This window comes from Ruditapes philippinarum, unplaced genomic scaffold (genome assembly GCF_026571515.1).
Source record: "Ruditapes philippinarum isolate M1 unplaced genomic scaffold, ASM2657151v2 ctg1955_1_1_1_1, whole genome shotgun sequence".
Taxonomy (NCBI): domain Eukaryota; kingdom Metazoa; phylum Mollusca; class Bivalvia; order Venerida; family Veneridae; genus Ruditapes; species Ruditapes philippinarum.
Window position 1 is genome coordinate 25959 of NW_026863477.1, and position 18876 is coordinate 44834.

Sequence of the window (18876 nt, forward strand, 5' to 3'; positions counted from 1 at the left end):
TGAACAACAAAAACCCAACAATACTCATTAACATATTTTGTTGTGAAGCATGCTTTAGATGACACTTGTATTTGAGTAACTAATGTAAAAGAGAGAAAAATACTTATATATCTGCCTGTTCATAATTAATATTATAACTATTATAATTATATACAATCTCTTCCTTCAAACAGAAATATGGCAATTTAAAGGTAATCCTTAAGAACAAATATTTAAATCATGAACAAAGAAATCTCTTTTCATTTAACATTTCTCTATTGATACACATGTTGAAATAACTAAAAAAATGTGGTGGTTGTATACAGATAAATCATCTATCAAAATGGTGAAATATAGAAAGAGAAATGATGTCATATACATGTAATAAATGTTGATGTCTAATGTCATACACTTGTAAAACATGTATAAATCCATGAAATGTTACGGAAAACTGTTAAAATATATTAAGGCAAATCACATCCATCATTTAGCTTCTGAAAATATCAATGTTTTTGTTTACATAAATGAAATAAATTTCCATGTAACTAGGATCAACAACAAGAGATGTCTGGTTGACTGTGTTCGTTTATTTTTTTTCAACTGAAATGCTGGTGGGCGGGGTCGTCCGACCAGCAGACATGAACACACACTTTTTCAAAATATTTATTCACCTCAAAAAAATTTAGGCGTTTCTAGATAATACATCATTTTTTCGAAACATTTTTTACTTACATTACATTCATCCTAACAAATTTTCAAATGTATTTTAAATGTATTAACTATGGATAAAATACAAATAAAATTGTTTCATCATGATAATTGGCTGAGTAATTTAAGTCATAAGCATTCAATAACTGATTTATCACAATATCCTGTAATTCATTTTAACCAAATCATTAACTTTTGTTATTCAAACTATAAACTGATTTATCGCATGATTAATTGGCCTTGTAATTCATTTTTATAAACCATTCATAAACTAATTTAATTCAAATCATTAAACATTCAATATCTCACTTATCACATCAAAATAAGATAATTTTACAATTATTGGCAATAAAGTTCAAAATATTATACAAATTGTAAGCATTGAATAACATATTAGAAATGGATTATTGGCCGTGTATGGCATAAAAACATATTAATAAACAACCATATCAATCTCAAATTTCGTTAAGACATTTGTGAAAAATTAGAAAAAAAACCTAAATTAGTGGGATAATGATTATATGTTAATTTATTTGTGGTTTCTGGTAAAGGCATTAACATGCATAAAGAAGTTAAATCTCTGCTTTATTCATAAAACATACACTTTAAACAATAAACTCCAAAGCCCTCAATTGTTATTACAAAATGAAAATATAACTCTTTTAAGGAATTCACATAAAAATCAGATCAATGCCCACATTGATAACTAACTATGAAACCATTTTGAAAACTTGTTATCCGATTGGTTGTTGTTAAGTTCATTTTTTGAAAACAGAACAATGGCAAACTGACTAGCTGGTCCACAAAATTTACAGACTATATTTTCTCAGGGTCATAATTATTACAGAACACTTTCTTGCTGACTTGATATTGACAAAACTAGACTGATAAATGTAATATACAAGTGACAGATTTATTAAATGCAGTTTAGACTACATGTATATGTAATAAATTCTTTGGAAAACTTAATCTTGTGAACCAAGTTATTCTCAAGTTAGAGCAATGTTTCTTTTCTTTTCTTTTCAAAATATTACAGTTGGAATTTTCAGTTAATGGACGTTCTCTGGAGATTCATATAGACACAGACAAAATTGGAACTGTTCAATAGAATTTCTTTAAACTTGGTATTTTGTTGGAAAATGTTACCAGAAACATTTTAGGCAAAATAAGTTTGGTGTCACTGATCTAACTTTTGAGATTTCTGCCCCCCTCCCTTCCTTAAGTCAGAATTATTTACATGTACTCATTTAAGGTACATTTCAAGGGCAAATATCTTATACATAAGTCTACAAAACTGTTCGTTTTACTTTTGGATTATGTTTTTTGATTAATGATCACAATACATAAGAACATGCAATTTTATAAATTATTTCTATAAAAGGTTTTCAGTTTGAATAAAGGGACTTTTAAAATAGGCCATTTTTAAGAGAAAATTGCATAGGTTTAGAGAAGAAAGGAAAAAAACAATGTAGTCTTTATTAATTCTTGAAAATAAATCAAACCAAAATAAGCTGCCAAATATGAAAATAAGAAAAAAACAAGAAATGTCGAACAATACATATGCCAGTCCTTTCTAGCCCTGGACTCAGACTGTTGGTAAATTTGTTATAGAAGCATGCCAAACTTTGGAACATGGAAGTGTTCAGCCAACTTTGACATTTGTAAGACTTGCCGTTCAATAGTTATTAATCGGAAACGCTTTTTATATTTGACATTACTGTTATCTTGACCTTTGACCTAGTGACCCTGAAATCAACAACGGTCATCTTCTAGTTATGACCAATCAATATGTGAAATATGAAGACTTTGTAATAGATGGTTTATAAGATAATTTGCGGAAACCATTCTCACATGTAAGGCCCCTGTGACTTTGACCTGTAACCTAGTGACCCCAAAATCAAAAAGGTCATCTACTAGTTATGGCAAATTAATATGTGAAGTACGAAGACTTGGTTACTTATTGGTGTCAAGAGAATATGCGGAAACCATTTGTACATTCAAGGTTATTGTGACTTGTCCTTTAACATAGTGACCTCAAAATCATTTACTTGTGATCAATTAAAATGTGAAACACAAAGACTTAATAACACTAAGCTTTGAAGACAAACATACTCACATTTAAGATCCCTGTGACCTTAACTTTTGACCTAAAGACCCCATAATCGATAGGGATCATTTACTAGTTATAATCAATCAATATGTGAAATATAAAGACTAAGTGATAAGTAGTAAACAAGATATTAAGTGGAAACTATTTTTGGCATTAAAAGCCTCTGTAACATTGACCTTTAAACCAGTGACACAAAAATCATGTGGGGTCTTCTACTACATAATGACTAATCAATATGTGAAATATGAAGACTTTATGATAAATATTTTTCAAGATAATGAGCGAAAACATTGTGACATTTAAGGCCCCTGTGACCTTGACATAGTGACCATAAAACCAATTGGGGTCATTTACTAGTTATTATCAATCAGTATTTGAAATATGAATACTTTGATAGTTTTCAAAATATTGAGTGGAAACCATTGTGAGTGGCCACGTGACCTTGACCTTTGACCTAGTAACCCAAAATCAATCGGGGTCATCTACTATTTATGACAAATCAGTATGTGAATTATAAAGCCTTAGTGCTAGAAAAAAATGAGTGACAACTATTCTGTGACATTGACCTTTTACCTATTGACTCCAAAATCAAAATGGATAATCTACTAGTTATGATAAATCAATATATGACATATTAAGACTTTGTGAGAAAAGTTTTTAAGAAAGTGAACTGTAATTTAAGGCCCCTGTGACGTATAAATTTAACCTATGATCCCAAAATCAATAGGGGTCATCTACTAGTTATAACCAATAAGTATGTGAAATATGAAGACTTTGTGATACATATTTTTCAAGATAATGAGTGGTAACCATTCTGACTTTAAAGGCCCCTGTGACCTTGACCTTTGACCTAGTAAACCCAAAATCAATAGAAGTCGTCTTCTATTTATGAAAAAATCAGTATCAGAAATATGAAGACTTTGTGATAAACAGTTTTTAAGATAATAAGCGAAAACTATTTCACATTTGAGGCCTAGGCCTTTAACCTAGTGACCCAGTAATCAATAGTGGTCATCAACTTGTTATGATCAATAAGTATGTGAAAATGAAGACTTTGTGATAAATGATTTTCAAAATATTTAATAGAAAGTACTGTGATATTTAAGACTCCGGGGACCTTGACCTTAAACCTAGTGACCTAAAAACAATAGGGGTCATCTATTACTTATGAAAAATCAGTATGTAAGATATGAAGACTATGTGATAAAAATCTTTCAAGATAATGAGTGGAAACAATTAAGGCCGTGTGACCTTGACCTTTAAACTAGTCACCCCAAAATCAATAGGGCTAATCTAGTTATGATAAATCAGTATATGAAATATGAAGACTTCGCGATTTAATAGTTTTAGAGAAAATGAGCGGAAAGCATTCTGACTTTTAAGGTTTCTGTGACCTACACCTTTATCATATGATCCCAAAATCAATAGGGTCATCTTCTAGTTTGTGATAAAAAATAAAGATAATGAATAGTAACCATTCTGACTTTTATGGCCCCTGTGACTTTCCCAAAATCAAGAGGGGTCATCTACTAGTTATGACAAATAAGTACACGAAATATGAAGACTTATATGTGATAGTTTATTGTAGATAATGAGCTGAAACCTTTCTGACATTTAAGTCCGCTGTGACTTTGACCTTTGACCTAGTGACCTCAAGATCAATTTCGGTCATCTACTAGTTATTACCAATAAGTAGGTGAAATATGGAGACTTTGTGATTTATAGATTTTAAGCCATTTAGTCTACCAATGGACAGACAGACCGACCGACAGACAGACCGTCGGACCGACCGACCGATATTAGCAAAACAAATACCCCCTCTTCTTCGAAGGGGGGCATAATAAGGTATTGTTTACCTTTATTCTGAATTATCTGCCCTTGAGTCCTAAATATTCAATATTAATATTTTGAAAACCATTTATCAAAAATATCTGTCCTTATAGTCCAATTAAGGCCCAAATAACTCAAAAATGAAAAAGGTGAAACCCAAATTAGTTTCGCTTAAATGTTTCTGTTGCATTCTTACAACTCGCAAATTTTAAATTTAAATGTATGAATTTCCAAAAGCGTCTTTAATGCTGTCTAAATGACAAACGTGGCCGAGTGGTTAACACGTCTGACTAGTAATATAAGGATTGCTGACCGCGTGGGTTCAAACCCTGTCAGGGGCAAGCCGCTGTTTCCTTGAGCAAGAAACTATACATTCATTGCTTAGTACTGGTTGGTTCCAGGAACGGATTCGGGAGTGTTTCATTAAGCTTATAGCTTCCAACACAATCGAACTAAAATAAATTTGTATAAACTAAATGACAAATGTAACAAAAGATGGATAATAAAGCATATATTTCAACATCTAAATAGTTTGATACACACAAGCAGTTTATGATTACTGAACATTCAAGTCTTATAACTGTCGGTTTCAATTTTATTGCCCAGCCAATACCCCAAAAAGGAGCTTACATATATGAAAGTTTGCTGCATTGTTTCTTGCCCTTTGCTGGAGAGAAAGCAGGTAACATTTTAATGCTTGTTGAGGTCTGTTTTCTTGTTCCATACATTGTCCTAAGATGTTGAGAGCTGTTTCTCTATGTCCAAGGTTTTTATCTGTTGCTATGGTTCTTATAAGTTTACTTATTGCTTGTTGTTGATCTTGTTGTCTTTGTAGATGACGGTAGATCTTATATAGTAGGAAGTACAGGAAAGGTAGGGAATCGACTATAGCCAAGTTCATCCAAAAGTCTTCTATTTTATCTCTGTGGATCATGTCATCTTGTGTAGACCTGAACATTTCATATTGTAGTTCATGGGGAACACAGTTGATCTCTACCTTTATGAATCTGACACAAAAAGCTGTAATATGTTTGATACAGTCAACACTTTGCTCACTACATACCCTCTTGAATTCTGCAGTTACTGCTGGTGGAGGCGTCCTCCAGCATTCACAGATAGCTACAACAGGATAAGAGTAATATTGTTGTTCAATGTGTCTCAGAATTACTTCAGCTTTCTCCATATTTCCTGTACTGTAGAACACTGAAGCCAATTTAAGTCTACTAGATGAGATATCTGAATTTAAACCATCTAATAACCAAACCAATGCTTCAGGTGAAACTTTATTATTTTGACCAATATAAGATGATGCCAGGACAGACCCATATGTGGTAAAAAGAAAAGGTGCTAGATACTTGCATGTCTGTTGTAATCTATTACAATTAACACTGAAGGTCTTTAGTGTACCTAAAGATTGCTTCATTGTCCTAATGTTTTTATCGTATAAATGTTCTAAAACTTTCAGTTGGGTTACACTTATATTAGATACAATGTATAAAAAATCACTGTTTAAAAGAGATAAATTGTACGTTTCAGGAGAATTCAGAATAATGTATAGTCCATGTGGTACCATGTTCAGTTTAACTTGCAGTCTAAGACCAAGATCATCAATAGCAATCCTAAATAACTGTTGTCTTCCATTCTGTATAAAATCACAAATATTTTTTGAAAGTTCATGTTTTGTCTCAGCTGTTAATTTCCCTGCCATCAAATTATTTTCTTGGATAATGAAATGTGAACATCTGTCATTCTGTACACAAATGTGCAATTTCAATAAACAATTTGTAAAACATGTGTATACATTGTTCTTTTTCCATATTCAATGTAATAGAACTGTTTTACACATGAAACTTGATATATCAATTGTCCCTCCAGGATAAATGGAAGATTTTAGAATCATTTTCAACAACACATAGCACCTTATTTGTGTTATATTTAAATTGAACATTAAACACCTTTCTGCCAGTGATGTAGATATTCTCCATTCCAATTCAGGATATTCACTGACCTTACTTCCAGTTGGAACAACAAAACACCTAGTACTGGCTGCATATCTTCTCATCTCTATTGTTGGCCATCCGCTAATACCTTGTCTATCTAACCAACCTAATGCTGATTGAGGCCATGATTTACATGGTAAAGCTAACACATGATCTCTATCACAATATCCATGTTGTCCTTGACTGAACAAGGATGGTCCATGATCTACAGCACCGTGTATATGTACTTTTTTGTGTTTTTACACAATATTCTTTCATTTCTATCAATAATATGTTGTTCATTAGGAATGACACAGGAAGAGGTTCATAAGGTAGGAGCAGTTGTAAGAAACAATAACCAGGGGTAGTGTTCTCATCCTGTATCATGAGGTAGTTTGACTTGTCATGTTCCCACTCTGACCGGTCTTGTATTATATGACTTCATGGTTACAGAATAGTATATCCAAGTCTGAATCAAGTCCTATAGTAGTTTTATCTTCTCTCTTACTCCCTAGATAATATTCAGTCATATTTTCATCAATTAACCTGTAAGTGTTATTACTCATAGTCTCTGCCAGCATGTAATGTCTTTTCCTTCTCATCACCATTCTTTCATTGATACCAATGTCATGTAAAACCTCTGATAACATCAATGACAGGTTTTCTCTGTAGTCAGATTCTTGAAACATTCTGTAATATATTTGTGAACGGAAAATTGTTTCAGTCAGCCACTATATTTATTTTATTAAATAATTCTACTTGTTATTTATTTATCCTTTATATCATACAATATGACATGACAGGATAAATAGTGTTGATATAAGAAAATTTCATTTAATAAGTTGACGAATACATCGACTTATAATCACTTTTTTCTCTTTTTTATTTTCCTTGATATCTTCCTGCTGCTGCTTTAAAATGTAATTTCAGCAGTAATTTACCTAATCAAAAATTGTGTTCCTGTAATTCTGGAAATAAATTTTCTTCTTAATTGTCAATAAAATTACCGAAGAAACATAACTCACTTTAAATAAATTATCAAATCTAAATTTAAGTAATGTCCCTTACTTTACTGTATTTGTTTGCATAGTTACATAGTTGTTCAAGGCTTTAAAGGATCAGTAGTTAAAAATTTGAAAATGATGTATTTTTGTGTTTAATGTCTTGTTAACAGCGCATATTTATGTTTATTACATGTAGCATATATTGACTAGGAAGGTATTTAAATGATTAACTCGTATTTCACTATCTTAAATTTTACATGTATGGTATTATTGATATATTAAAACTTTAATACAAATGTAAAATGTGTAGGAAAAAATATTGTTTAACTTACTTTCAATGTTGGATTCATAAAGATCAAGAAAAAATATTTGCTTCTGTTTAATAGGCTACGTAGAATTTCACTTCCTCTTTTGGTTTTGCATGAAGGGAAAACTATGCAGTACCACTTCCTGTTGTTATAAAAAAAAACTGCATTGTTCCCCCTTTCAGAAATTTAAATCAAGCACCATCATTATGTTTTCTAATTTTGATATAAATAAGAAATTTAAATTATTTTTTACTTACTTTATATGCTGGATTTTCTATCAAGGAAATACATTTGTTTCTGTTTAATAGGGTAGATCTTGATCGAAAATATACTATTTTAACATCCTCTTTTGGTTTTGAATGAATGATGTGAAGGAGAAATGAATCACTTCCTCTTCCTGTTGGTATTAAAGTTATTGAATTGTGTCCCTTTAAAAATTTAACACATGTAGATTATATGCATTCTAAATTCAAGAAACTGGCACAATAAGCCTTACAGTTTTATTTTTAAGCCATTACAGAAAACATTATGAAAAGATAAATGACCGTATTTTTATCAGAGATCAAAAAAGTATTTAATAAAATGTTTGTAGCAAACATGATCACTCAAGATTGTACATACAGATTTTTTTGGCCATTTCCTTTTTTTATATTGGAACTTTCAAGTTATTCAGCTGGAGTGTCCCTCTACTGTATGCATTATTTCAAAGACGAAGGGGAATCCGAGTAGAACCACTGATGTTTTTGTTCTGATGAAAGAATCTGAAGACCCTCAATTGCGGGGCTCATATTCAGGAACTAATTTAGATAACAGACATATTTTTCATCGACTTGGTATAAGACTGACATAATGTTATTTTCTTTCTACTACTTTGTTATATGATTATGCTTATTGTTTAGAAAATACAATGGCATGTAAAAAAAGCTATTGCAGAACTATCACCGTCCAATCTTTACATTAAAAGTTGATATTTCAATCACTTAAAATTGCGCAAATCTTTTCAAAATTGTATCCATCTGCTGGCACATGCTGGAAAAAATGACTTTCAGTGATAACAGACTTTTTAAATTCTTTTTCACCTTTTTCTTATTTAAACTTACATGCTTTATATATATATTTTAAGGCAAATCACATCCATCATTTAGCTTCTGAAAATATCAATGTTTGTGTTTATATATAAATGTAAGTAGGATCAACATCAAGAAATGTAAAATGGACTACGTTCGTTTATTCTCTTCAATTGAAACACAGGTAGGTGGGTTCGTCCTACCAGCAGACATGCACTCATACTTTTTCAAAATATCTATTCATCGCAAATTATTTTTAGGCTTTTCTAGATAATACATCATTTTTTCTAAACATTTTATTCAATTACATTACATTCATCCTGACAAACTCTCAAATGTATTTTAGATGTATTAACTTTGGATACTATACAAGTAAAATTGTTTCATCATGATATTTCAAATCGTAAACATTTAATAACTGACCTATCGCCCTGTAATTCATTTAAACCATTCATGAACTATCGTCATTCAAACTATAAACTGACATATCGCATGATTTATTGGCCTTGTAATTCATTTTTATAAACCATTCATAAACTTTATTTCATTCAAATCATAAACATTCAATATCTAACTTATCACAAAAAAAACTTATTTTAGAATTTTTGGCATTGAAGTTCAAAATATAATACAAATAGTCGTCATTGAATTACAGAATTAGAAATGGATTATTGGCCGTGTATGGCATAGAAAACATGTCAATCACAAATTTCGTTAAGACTTTTGTGAGAAATTAGAAGAGAACTGAATTGGTGGGACAATAGTTAAATGTTAATTTATTGGTGATTTCTGGTAAAAGCATTAACATGCTTAAAGAAGCTAAATCCATTGATCAACAAATCTGCTTTATTTAAAAAACAAACACTTTAAACAATAAACTCTAATGCCCTCATCTGTTATTACAATGAAAATGTAAACTCTTTTAAGGAATTCGCATAAAAATCAGGTCAATGCCCACATTAATAACTAACTATAAAACCACCTTGTTTTATCCGATAGGCTGTTGTTAAATTCATTTTTTGAAAACAGAACAATGGCAAACTGACTGGTTCACAAACTTAAATAAATATATTTTTCCGGGTCATGATTCTTACAGAATACTTGCTTGTTGACTTCATATTGACAGATCAAGACTGATAAATGTAATATACAAGTGACAGATTTATTGAATGCAGTTTGACTTCACACATATATATATAATAATAATAAATTCTTTGATAAACATAATCTTGTTAACCAAATTAAAAGTTATTCCCAAGTTAGAGCAATGGTTCTCTTTAGAAGAGGTTCTTGAGTTAAAAAAAATACAGTAGGATGTTTTCAGTTAATGGACGTTTTTTTGAAGTTTTAATATAGACAGAGGCAAAATCAAAACTGTTCTTGAAATAGAATTTCTTTAAGCCCGGCGTTGTATTAGAAAACAATAAACAGAAATTTTATAAGCAAAATACGTTGGGTGTCAACAATTTAAATTTTAGTCATCTACTATTGAATCAGAATTATTTACGTATTTAAGGTCATTTCAGGCTTTCATATATTTTTTGGATTACGCTTTCCTTATAATTGATGATCACATAAGAACATGCAAATTAATAAACTGAAACTAAACGTTTAAGTAAAGTGAAGCACATATTTATATAAATCAGTGAGTTAAGGTACTTTTGAAATAGGCCGTCTTTTAAGGATAAAGGCATAGGTTTAGAGACGATAAGGACGAAACAATCCGCTCTTAACTGATACTTAAAAAGATGCACAATGACTTAAACCAAATTAAGGTACATGAAAATAAGAAATAATAAAGTAGTGTTTAATTTCATTATGATTTCTCTACCCTTGAATGGGGCAGATAGCTCAAAAACGAAAAAGGTGACCTCCAAATTGCTGACACTTAAAATCTTTCTGTTATCATATTCTAACAACAAGCAAAGTTTAAGAAATTCTATTAAACAGTTTTGTGATTTTTGCCTGTGTTATATGAAAACTCCCAAAAAACGTCCTTAATGTTGTCTAAGAATTAAATGTAGAAAAAAGAATGAAAAAACATATACTTTAACTTTTGAATAGTTTGATACACACAAACAGTTTATGATTATTGAAATTCAAGTCTGTTTTTGACCATATTTTTATTGGCCATTCAAAACCCCAGAAAGGAGCTTACAAATATGGAGGTTTGCTACATTGTTCCTTTGTCTTTGTTGTAGAGAAAGCATGTAGCATTTTAAAGCCTGTTGAGGTCTGTTTTCTTGTTCCATACATTGTCCTAAAATGTTTAAGGCTGTTTCTCTATGTGCAAGGTTTTTATCTGCTACTATGGTTCTTATCAGTTTATTTAGGGCTTGTTGTTGATCTTGATGCCTTTGAAAATGACTGTAGATCTTATATTGTAGGAAGTATAAAAAAGGTAGAGAATCAACTACCGCCCAGTCCATCCAACAGTCTTTATTCTCATTTCTGCGAATCATGTCATCTTGTGTAGATCTGAACATTTCATATTGTAGTTCATGAGGAATACAGTTGATCTCTTTCTGTATGAATCTGACACAGAATGCTGTAATATGTTTGATACAGTCCTCACTTTGCTCACTAGATACCTTCTTGAATTCTGCTGTTACTGCTAGTGGAAGCTTATTCCAGCATGTACAGATTGGTACAACAGGATAAGAGTAATATTGTTGATGTGCGTGTCTAAGAATTAGTTCAGCTTTCTTCATATCTCCTGTACTGTAGAACACTGAAGCCAATTTGAGTCTGCTAGACGAGATATCTGAGTTTAAACCAGCTGATAACCAAACCAATGCTTCAGGTGACACTTGATTATTTTCATGAATGCTAGATGATGCTAAGACAGATCCATATGTGGTAAAAATTAAAGGTGTCATGAACCTGCATGCTGCCTGATCTAATCTATTACCATTATCACAGAAAGTTATAAGTTTACATAAAGATTTCTTTATTGTCCCAATGTTCTTATTGTGTAAATGTTTTAAAATGTGTCGATGATTTTGACTGAAGGCGTATGCAATGTTTAAATATTCTGATGTTAACAAATTTTTGTATATTTCAAGAGAAATTAGAGAATACATGAAGTATGCTGCATATGGTAACATGTTCAATTTTACTTGTAGTCTATGACCAAGATTATCAATATCAATTCTAAGTAAAATGTGTCTATCATTTTGTATGAATTCACTTATATGTCTTAAAAGTTCACGTTTTGTCTCAGCTGTAAATTCGCCTGCCATCAAATTGTTTTCTTGAATAATGAAATGTGAACAATAGCCATTCTGTACACAGGTGTGTAATTCCAATAAGCAGTATGTTAAACATGTAAATAATTTGTTCTCTTCCCATATACTTGGCTCTGTGTTTTCTATACAATGTAATAGAACTGTTTTACACATGAAACTCGATATATTAATTTTACCACGATGATTAAGGAATTTTTTTAGAATCATTTTCAATAACACATAGCACCTTATTTGTGTTATATTTAAATTTAGCACTAGACACCTCTCTGCCAATGATGTAGATATTCTCCATTCCAATTCAGGATATTTACTAATCTTACTTCCAGTTGCAACAACAAAACAGCCAGTACTGGCTGCATATCTTCTCATCTCTTCAGTTGGCCATCTGCCAATACCTTGTCTCTCTAACCAACCTAATGCTGATTGAGGCCAGGATTTACAAGAACAAGCTATCACATTGTCTGTATCAGGTAATCCAGGTTCTTCTTGTTCATTAAGTGCTGGTCCATGACCTACGGCACCCTGAATCAAACCATTTATTATTGTATTTTTAAGCAATACTCTTCCACTTCGATCAGTTATATTGTATTCACCGGGAATAACAGTGAGAGGAAGAGGTTCATCATGTCGGAGCAATTGTAAGAAACAATAGCCGGGGGTAGTGTTCTCATCCTGTATCATGAGCAAGTTGAACTTGTCACGTGCCCACTCTGACCAGTCTTGTATTACATTGAAATCATGATGATAGCCTAGTATATCAAAGTCTGAATTAAGTCCTATAGTAGTTGTACCTTCACTCTGACTCCCTAGGAAATATTCAGTTATATTTAGATCAGTTAACCTGTGAATGATATTTCTCATAGTCTCTCTCAGCATGGAATTTTTTCTCGTTTTCATCACCATTATTTCATTGACACCAATGTCATGCAAAACCTCTGATAACTTCCGTGATAGATTTTCTCTGATGTCAGGTTCTTGAAACATTCTGTAAGATATGTAGAGTGAAAATTAATTGTCAGCCGCCAACAAGAGTTAATAGCATTGGTTGACTAGGTAGCCACTGAAATTAATTACTCGCGTTATACTATCTTAAATTTTGCATGTATTAATGATATATTGAATATGAAACAATATGTATGGAAAAAAACTATTTAACTTACTTTGAATGTTTGATTCAAATGTCATGAAAAAGTCAAGAACAAAATTTGTTTCTGTTTAACAGTTAAGGTGGAATTTTAGCTACTTTACTTCCTCTTTTGGTTTTAAAAGAAGGGGGAAACAATGCCTTCCAGTTGTCATAAATGTTAATTGAATTGTGTCCCTTTCAGAAATTCAAATTAAACACCCACATTATACTATCTTAAAATTGCATACATTTATCATATTTTCTTATTTTAATATACATGTGAAATTATATGTTTAAAGTCATATTTTAACTTACTTTAAATGCTGGATTGAATATCAAGAGAAAAAAAACGGGCATTCGAGGTATATTTGTCAAGCCGTTTAGATGTGACATTTCCGAAAAGATTGAAATATTTTCGATTATATTATACAGAAAGTTTTGTAAATTTTTCTTACAATTGTTTTCTTTTTCAGGATTATGTACAGCTCGGAGCAAAGTAAACATGTGTCTAAACAATATCCATGGACTTTCAAAATCGTCGATGCATATTCATTTAATTCTGTTTTGATTCACTGTGAATTATTATTCTAGCTGTTTGCATATAATTATGTACATGAAATGCGTTTATTTCAGGGAGTAATTATCTGTGTCTTTGCCTATTTAGAATTTTCAAAATTCGTTTCCTTTTACCTTTACGACTGCTAAATTTGGGTTTTATGTCAGGTACATGTATGTTCGAAGGAGCCGCTGGTTTTGAGTCTGGATTCATCCTTCAACAATACCCCCCCCCCCTCCCACGTTGGAGTAGGGTTGGGTACCCCGCTCGCAGCATTTTCAAAAACTTACAAAATTCTTTCAGTCAATTATATTGGAAAGTTCATAATCATAAACTTTACTTCTACACGAAATATTTGGCACATTTCAACAGATGAATTTGCTTAGAAAATTTATTACTATAAGTCATGTGGAAGCTTTTTTTAGACTTTTGTCTTAACAAATATTGATATGTAGCTTTATATCAAGAATTCTGTCTTTGTTGGTTGGGAAATACTAGTAAACGGTTAGAGTCGACGGCTTACAAATACTCCCTCTAACCTCTTTAAACTATGTGTTGTTTATTATTTCAAAGGTGTATCATTAAAGAATGTAAATGATTGATGCTCGTTTGAGTGTAACAAATTAGAACATAACAAGTTAAATGTTGATGCTGCATATCAAAGACGCCACATGATGTGAACAGTCACAGGTAATGTACAAAATCTTAATTGAAAATCGTTCTCTATTACAGTTGAATATCCGAAGCACTAATCAATTTTTTCTCCGTGTTCTTGTTATGTGTCTGAAAGTCTGAAATGTTTGTCTGATGCAACACTATTGGAAACGTCTGGTTGAAACAAAATAAATTGGATAACAAGAAAAATTGAAATGATTGGTAAACAATATTTGCCGAGAAAATGTCTATTTAAATATCAATCGTAACAACTCAACAATCTCCGTCAATTTCGGAGATTGACTTCTTGAATTCGCCCATATGTATATATCTATGAAATGTTACAAATTCACTCAAATGGGAAACTAAACTGGCGAACTTTTAAAAATATTTTAAGGCAAATTATATCAGTCAAATATCTTCTGAATGTTTGCGTTTATATAGTAATGAAATGAATTTCCATGTTACCAGGATCAAAAACAAGATATATCTGATGGACTGTGTTCGTTAATTCTCTTCTGCAAAAAGTGGAAATAGAAATGTGCAAACTTGTTTTCCTTCAGAATAATAGATACTTTTATTTCCTCTACTTGGGAGAGTCAATGTTAGTATTTTTACGATTAAGTATTTTCTTAATTAGTTTTATACAATAGAGAATATATTTCGAATCGTTTTTGACAAAAAATATTCGTTTCTACAAAAAAGTTGTTACTTACTGTTATCGTCAGCATGTTCCGGTTCAGTTATAATCAGTGGACTTCTGGTCTTTCTTTTATCCAAATTTGCATGCATTGGCACAGTTGCTCGTCAAGTCTTGGGTTCCCCTTTCTACCCCTTAAAAGTGAAACCTTTTTAAAAAAACAAAACAAAAAAAAACGAAAAATAAAATAAAAAAACAAACAAACAAAAAATCCCCCAAAAACAAACAAACTAAATAAACCCTTTTTGATATACAAAAAATAGTGATAAAATGAATCTCTATACCTGTACAAGGGTTGACCCAAAATATCGTAGACAAAGTCTGTTACTCTATAAATTATAATGCAATAGAGTCGTCCAGCTAAGGAAAATCAATGCACCTTTTATGTGTGTCTATGCGAAATAAAATCAAAATACCTCTAAAGTTGATCAAGTTATCAAAAGATAAAGATTGCTATCTATACATACCCGCCGCACGCCGTCATAAACGTCGTGACGTTATAAGATTTTTAAAACTGTTTTTCAAAGTATTCTCCGCGTTTCTCGATCCACCGATCCACTGTAGGGCGACCCATTCATCATAAACAATATCAAAATAGTCCTGCTTCAATATTCTTAATAGAGTCAATGTTCTCGTAGAGTTTCCTGGCTGAGTTCGCTGAAGTATTCGAACATGTGACCTCGTTACTGTGATTTCAAACTAGAACTGTGTCCAAAGGACAGGATGCCCCAACCGACAACATATATATGGTATATAGTGAAAAAATTAACAAAGGGCCTTAATTCTGTTAAATTGGGTCGCAGCAAAAATTCCTTCCGTGACTACCATCTATCTACACATTAAGGTTATTCATCCCTGGAAGTTTAAGCAAACTCTGCCATCCTCTCTTAAGAGGAGTTGCGTTCACAAAATTTCTATATGGTATATAGTGAAAAAATCAACAAAGGGTCATAATTCTTTTAAATTTGATCGCAGCAAAAATTCCTTCCTTACTACCATCTACACATTAAGGTTGTTTATCCCTGGAAGTTTAAGCAAAATCTGCCATCGGGTTTTAAGAGGAGTTGCGTTCACAAAATTTCTACATAGTATATAATGAAAAAATCAACAAAGGGCCATAATTCCGTTAAATTTGGTCGCAGCAAAAATTCCCTCCTCTACTACCATCTACACATTATGGTTGCTCATCCCTGGAAATTTAAGCAAAATCTGCCATCCGGTTTAGGAGGACTTGCGTTCACAAAATTTCCATAAAGTATATAGTGAAAAAATCAACAAAGGACCATAATTCTGTTAAATTTGGTCGCAGCAAAAATTCCTTCCTTTCCTACCATCTACACATTAAGGTTGTTTATCCCTGGAAGTTTAAGCAAACTCTGCCATCGGGTTTTAAGAGGAGATGCGTTCACAAAATTTCTACATAGTATATAGTGAAAAAATCAACAAAGGGCCATAATTCTGTTAAATTTGGTCGCAGCGAAAATTCCTTCCTTTATCTCCATCTACATATTAAGGTTGTTCATCCCTGGAAATTTAAGCAAAATCTGCCATCCGGTTTAAGATGAGTTGCGTTCACAAGATTTCGGGACGTACGGACAGACGTACGGACGGACGGACAAGTTCAACGCTATATAAGTGGGGGCATTTTAAGGAAACACTGCAAAGTCTAAGGGCGTATGGAAGTCTCTGAAAACCTATTACATCAAGTTCATGCTGTGTCTCCTGAGATCTATGGGAAGGTGCATTATCTTGATTAAATATAATGTTCTCCATGTTGTCAATTAACGCTGGGCGCTTCTTCAACTGAACACAGTATTCAATGACATCGCGCTGCGCCGCATTTTCATCAGACGTCGCCACTTTGGGCATTTTCAAAATAGCACTTCTGTTACATATTATGCCACAGATTTTTTCAAAGTAACGTTACATAAACGTCTTTTGGTGACATGACGTCAAATTGAATGACGTCATTCCACAGGAAGGTATTTCCAATAATTATTATTATGCTTGAAGTTAAAGGCATGTTTTTAAGAAGCATGCTCTCAACACTGACTAATATTTTATAGTGCTCCGGGTATGTTGTACTGTTAAATATAAAACCCTGATAAAAAGCGTTGACTCATATATTGGCTATTGACTTTAAGTAGGTAAATTAACGAATGACTAAGGAAGATATCTGGTAAATTTTATTAAGTTATGACGTTAGGTTGAAGGGAAAATAAAGCACGCTCTCAAAACTGACTAATATTTTATCGTGCTCCGGGTATGTTGTACTGTTAAATATAAAGCCCTGATAAAATATTGGCTTTTGACTTTAAGTAGGTAAATTAACGAATGACCAAGGAAGATATCTGGTAAATCTAAATAATGTAGTCTACGACATTTTAGGACAACCCTCGTAAAAACATAGGTACCTTGTTTTTTACTGGTATTTTAGGTCAATTTATACTTATTATTTTTATAATTATTTCTTTATCATCAAGAGTTGATTCAGGAGGTTTTTCAAAAGAAAAATCATTTTTAAAGGGATAGGATGATGGCACAACAGGGCAAGAGGCAAACTTTATTTTTAATTTAATACGAATGTGTAATTTCATGATTAAAGTTATTTATAACTTACATAAAACGCTAAATCCAATAATATGATATAATCCTATCCTTCTGTTTGACAGGGTTAATCTAAAATGAAATTTTGATCTTATAACTTCTTCTTTTTTACAGTCAGATCGGCCTAAAGTTTAATCGGCTCCTAACAATTTCCACAAGTATCAAAGCTGTTTTAATTTATATGACTTATTTTTGTTTGCTATGTTTTTCTTTAAGCACAATTTTCAGTTAATATCGTTCTTTTATTCAAAACAGGATATTTCTGACAGAGGTATTTTTCAGGCCCGATTTGACTAATTTTGGGACTGATTTGACTTGCTTGCCTTCATTGGTTTTAAATGAAAATTACGACAAATAGAACCATTCTAAACCTTAATTTCATTGAAAACAGCAATTGTTATAAAGGATATTGCGTGTGATGAAAGACCATATTTTTTATCAGAAAACTTTTAGTATCATGTTTATAATTAATGTTTTTAGGTTTGTAACAATTTTCAATTTTGCAACATTTTCAATTTTGACGTGTTGGAATTCGTCAGGGTTTCTTTTTTCTCTATTTTATTGTCACTTTCGTGTTATTTGTGACGTGTGGCGGCTGTAAAAAGTCGCCCCATTCATTTAATAAATGATGTTATATTTTCGATCCTTGAAGTTACGACATTATTGTTGTGTATACACATGTTATGTGGTCCTTTAAGTTTCTTCTTTTAAGCCCTTTTCAACTTGTTTGGTTCCAGTATATTTGTATAATCACCCGAATGATATGTTGCATGCTTTTCTAAATTTATCTTTTGACACCTTATTTGTGATACTAGTATGTAGGCTTCATTACCTCAGATCCCCTTTCAAAATTCCATTTTATTAAGTTCTGACCATTGGGCCCACGCATTCTATTACATGGGGTCCGTACACTGCTTTTCATGGAATGGCACTACTGTGTCACATTGAAGGTTCCATGATAACCGTCGTATGAACACATCTGCGTGTTTATAAATTCAAA

The 18876-nt window shown here is 31.9% G+C and overlaps 2 protein-coding genes across 3 annotated transcripts; both read right to left on the reverse strand.

Moving 5' to 3' along the window:
- Positions 1-4039: 4039 nt before the first annotated feature.
- Positions 4040-8310, reverse strand: LOC132722172 (uncharacterized). Of its 2 annotated transcripts, none has more exons than XM_060706613.1 (2): positions 8176-8310; positions 4040-7296 (listed from the first exon to the last, which is right to left on the reverse strand). In XM_060706613.1, exon 2 carries the CDS (start codon positions 6333-6335, stop codon positions 5223-5225), a length of 1113 nt encoding a protein of 370 aa, XP_060562596.1. In that variant the 5' UTR covers positions 6336-7296; positions 8176-8310; the 3' UTR covers positions 4040-5222. The 2 variants fall into 2 exon arrangements, with proteins under 2 accessions (XP_060562596.1, XP_060562598.1); XM_060706615.1 differs by lacking the exon at positions 8176-8310 and adding an exon at positions 7943-8106.
- Positions 8311-9034: 724 nt separating this feature from the next.
- Positions 9035-13481, reverse strand: LOC132722166 (uncharacterized). The gene is made up of 2 exons (XM_060706608.1): positions 13394-13481; positions 9035-13218 (listed from the first exon to the last, which is right to left on the reverse strand). The coding sequence occupies exon 2, from the start codon at positions 13215-13217 to the stop codon at positions 11109-11111; it is 2109 nt and encodes a 702-aa protein (XP_060562591.1). The 5' UTR covers position 13218; positions 13394-13481; the 3' UTR covers positions 9035-11108.
- Positions 13482-18876: the final 5395 nt, after the last annotated feature.

Coding starts and splice junctions, on each gene's coding strand:
- LOC132722166 (XM_060706608.1), bottom strand. CDS start 13,217: ATGTTTCAAGAACCTGACATCAGAGAAAATCTATCACGGAAGTTATCA.
- LOC132722172 (XM_060706613.1), bottom strand. CDS start 6,335: ATGGCAGGGAAATTAACAGCTGAGACAAAACATGAACTTTCAAAAAAT.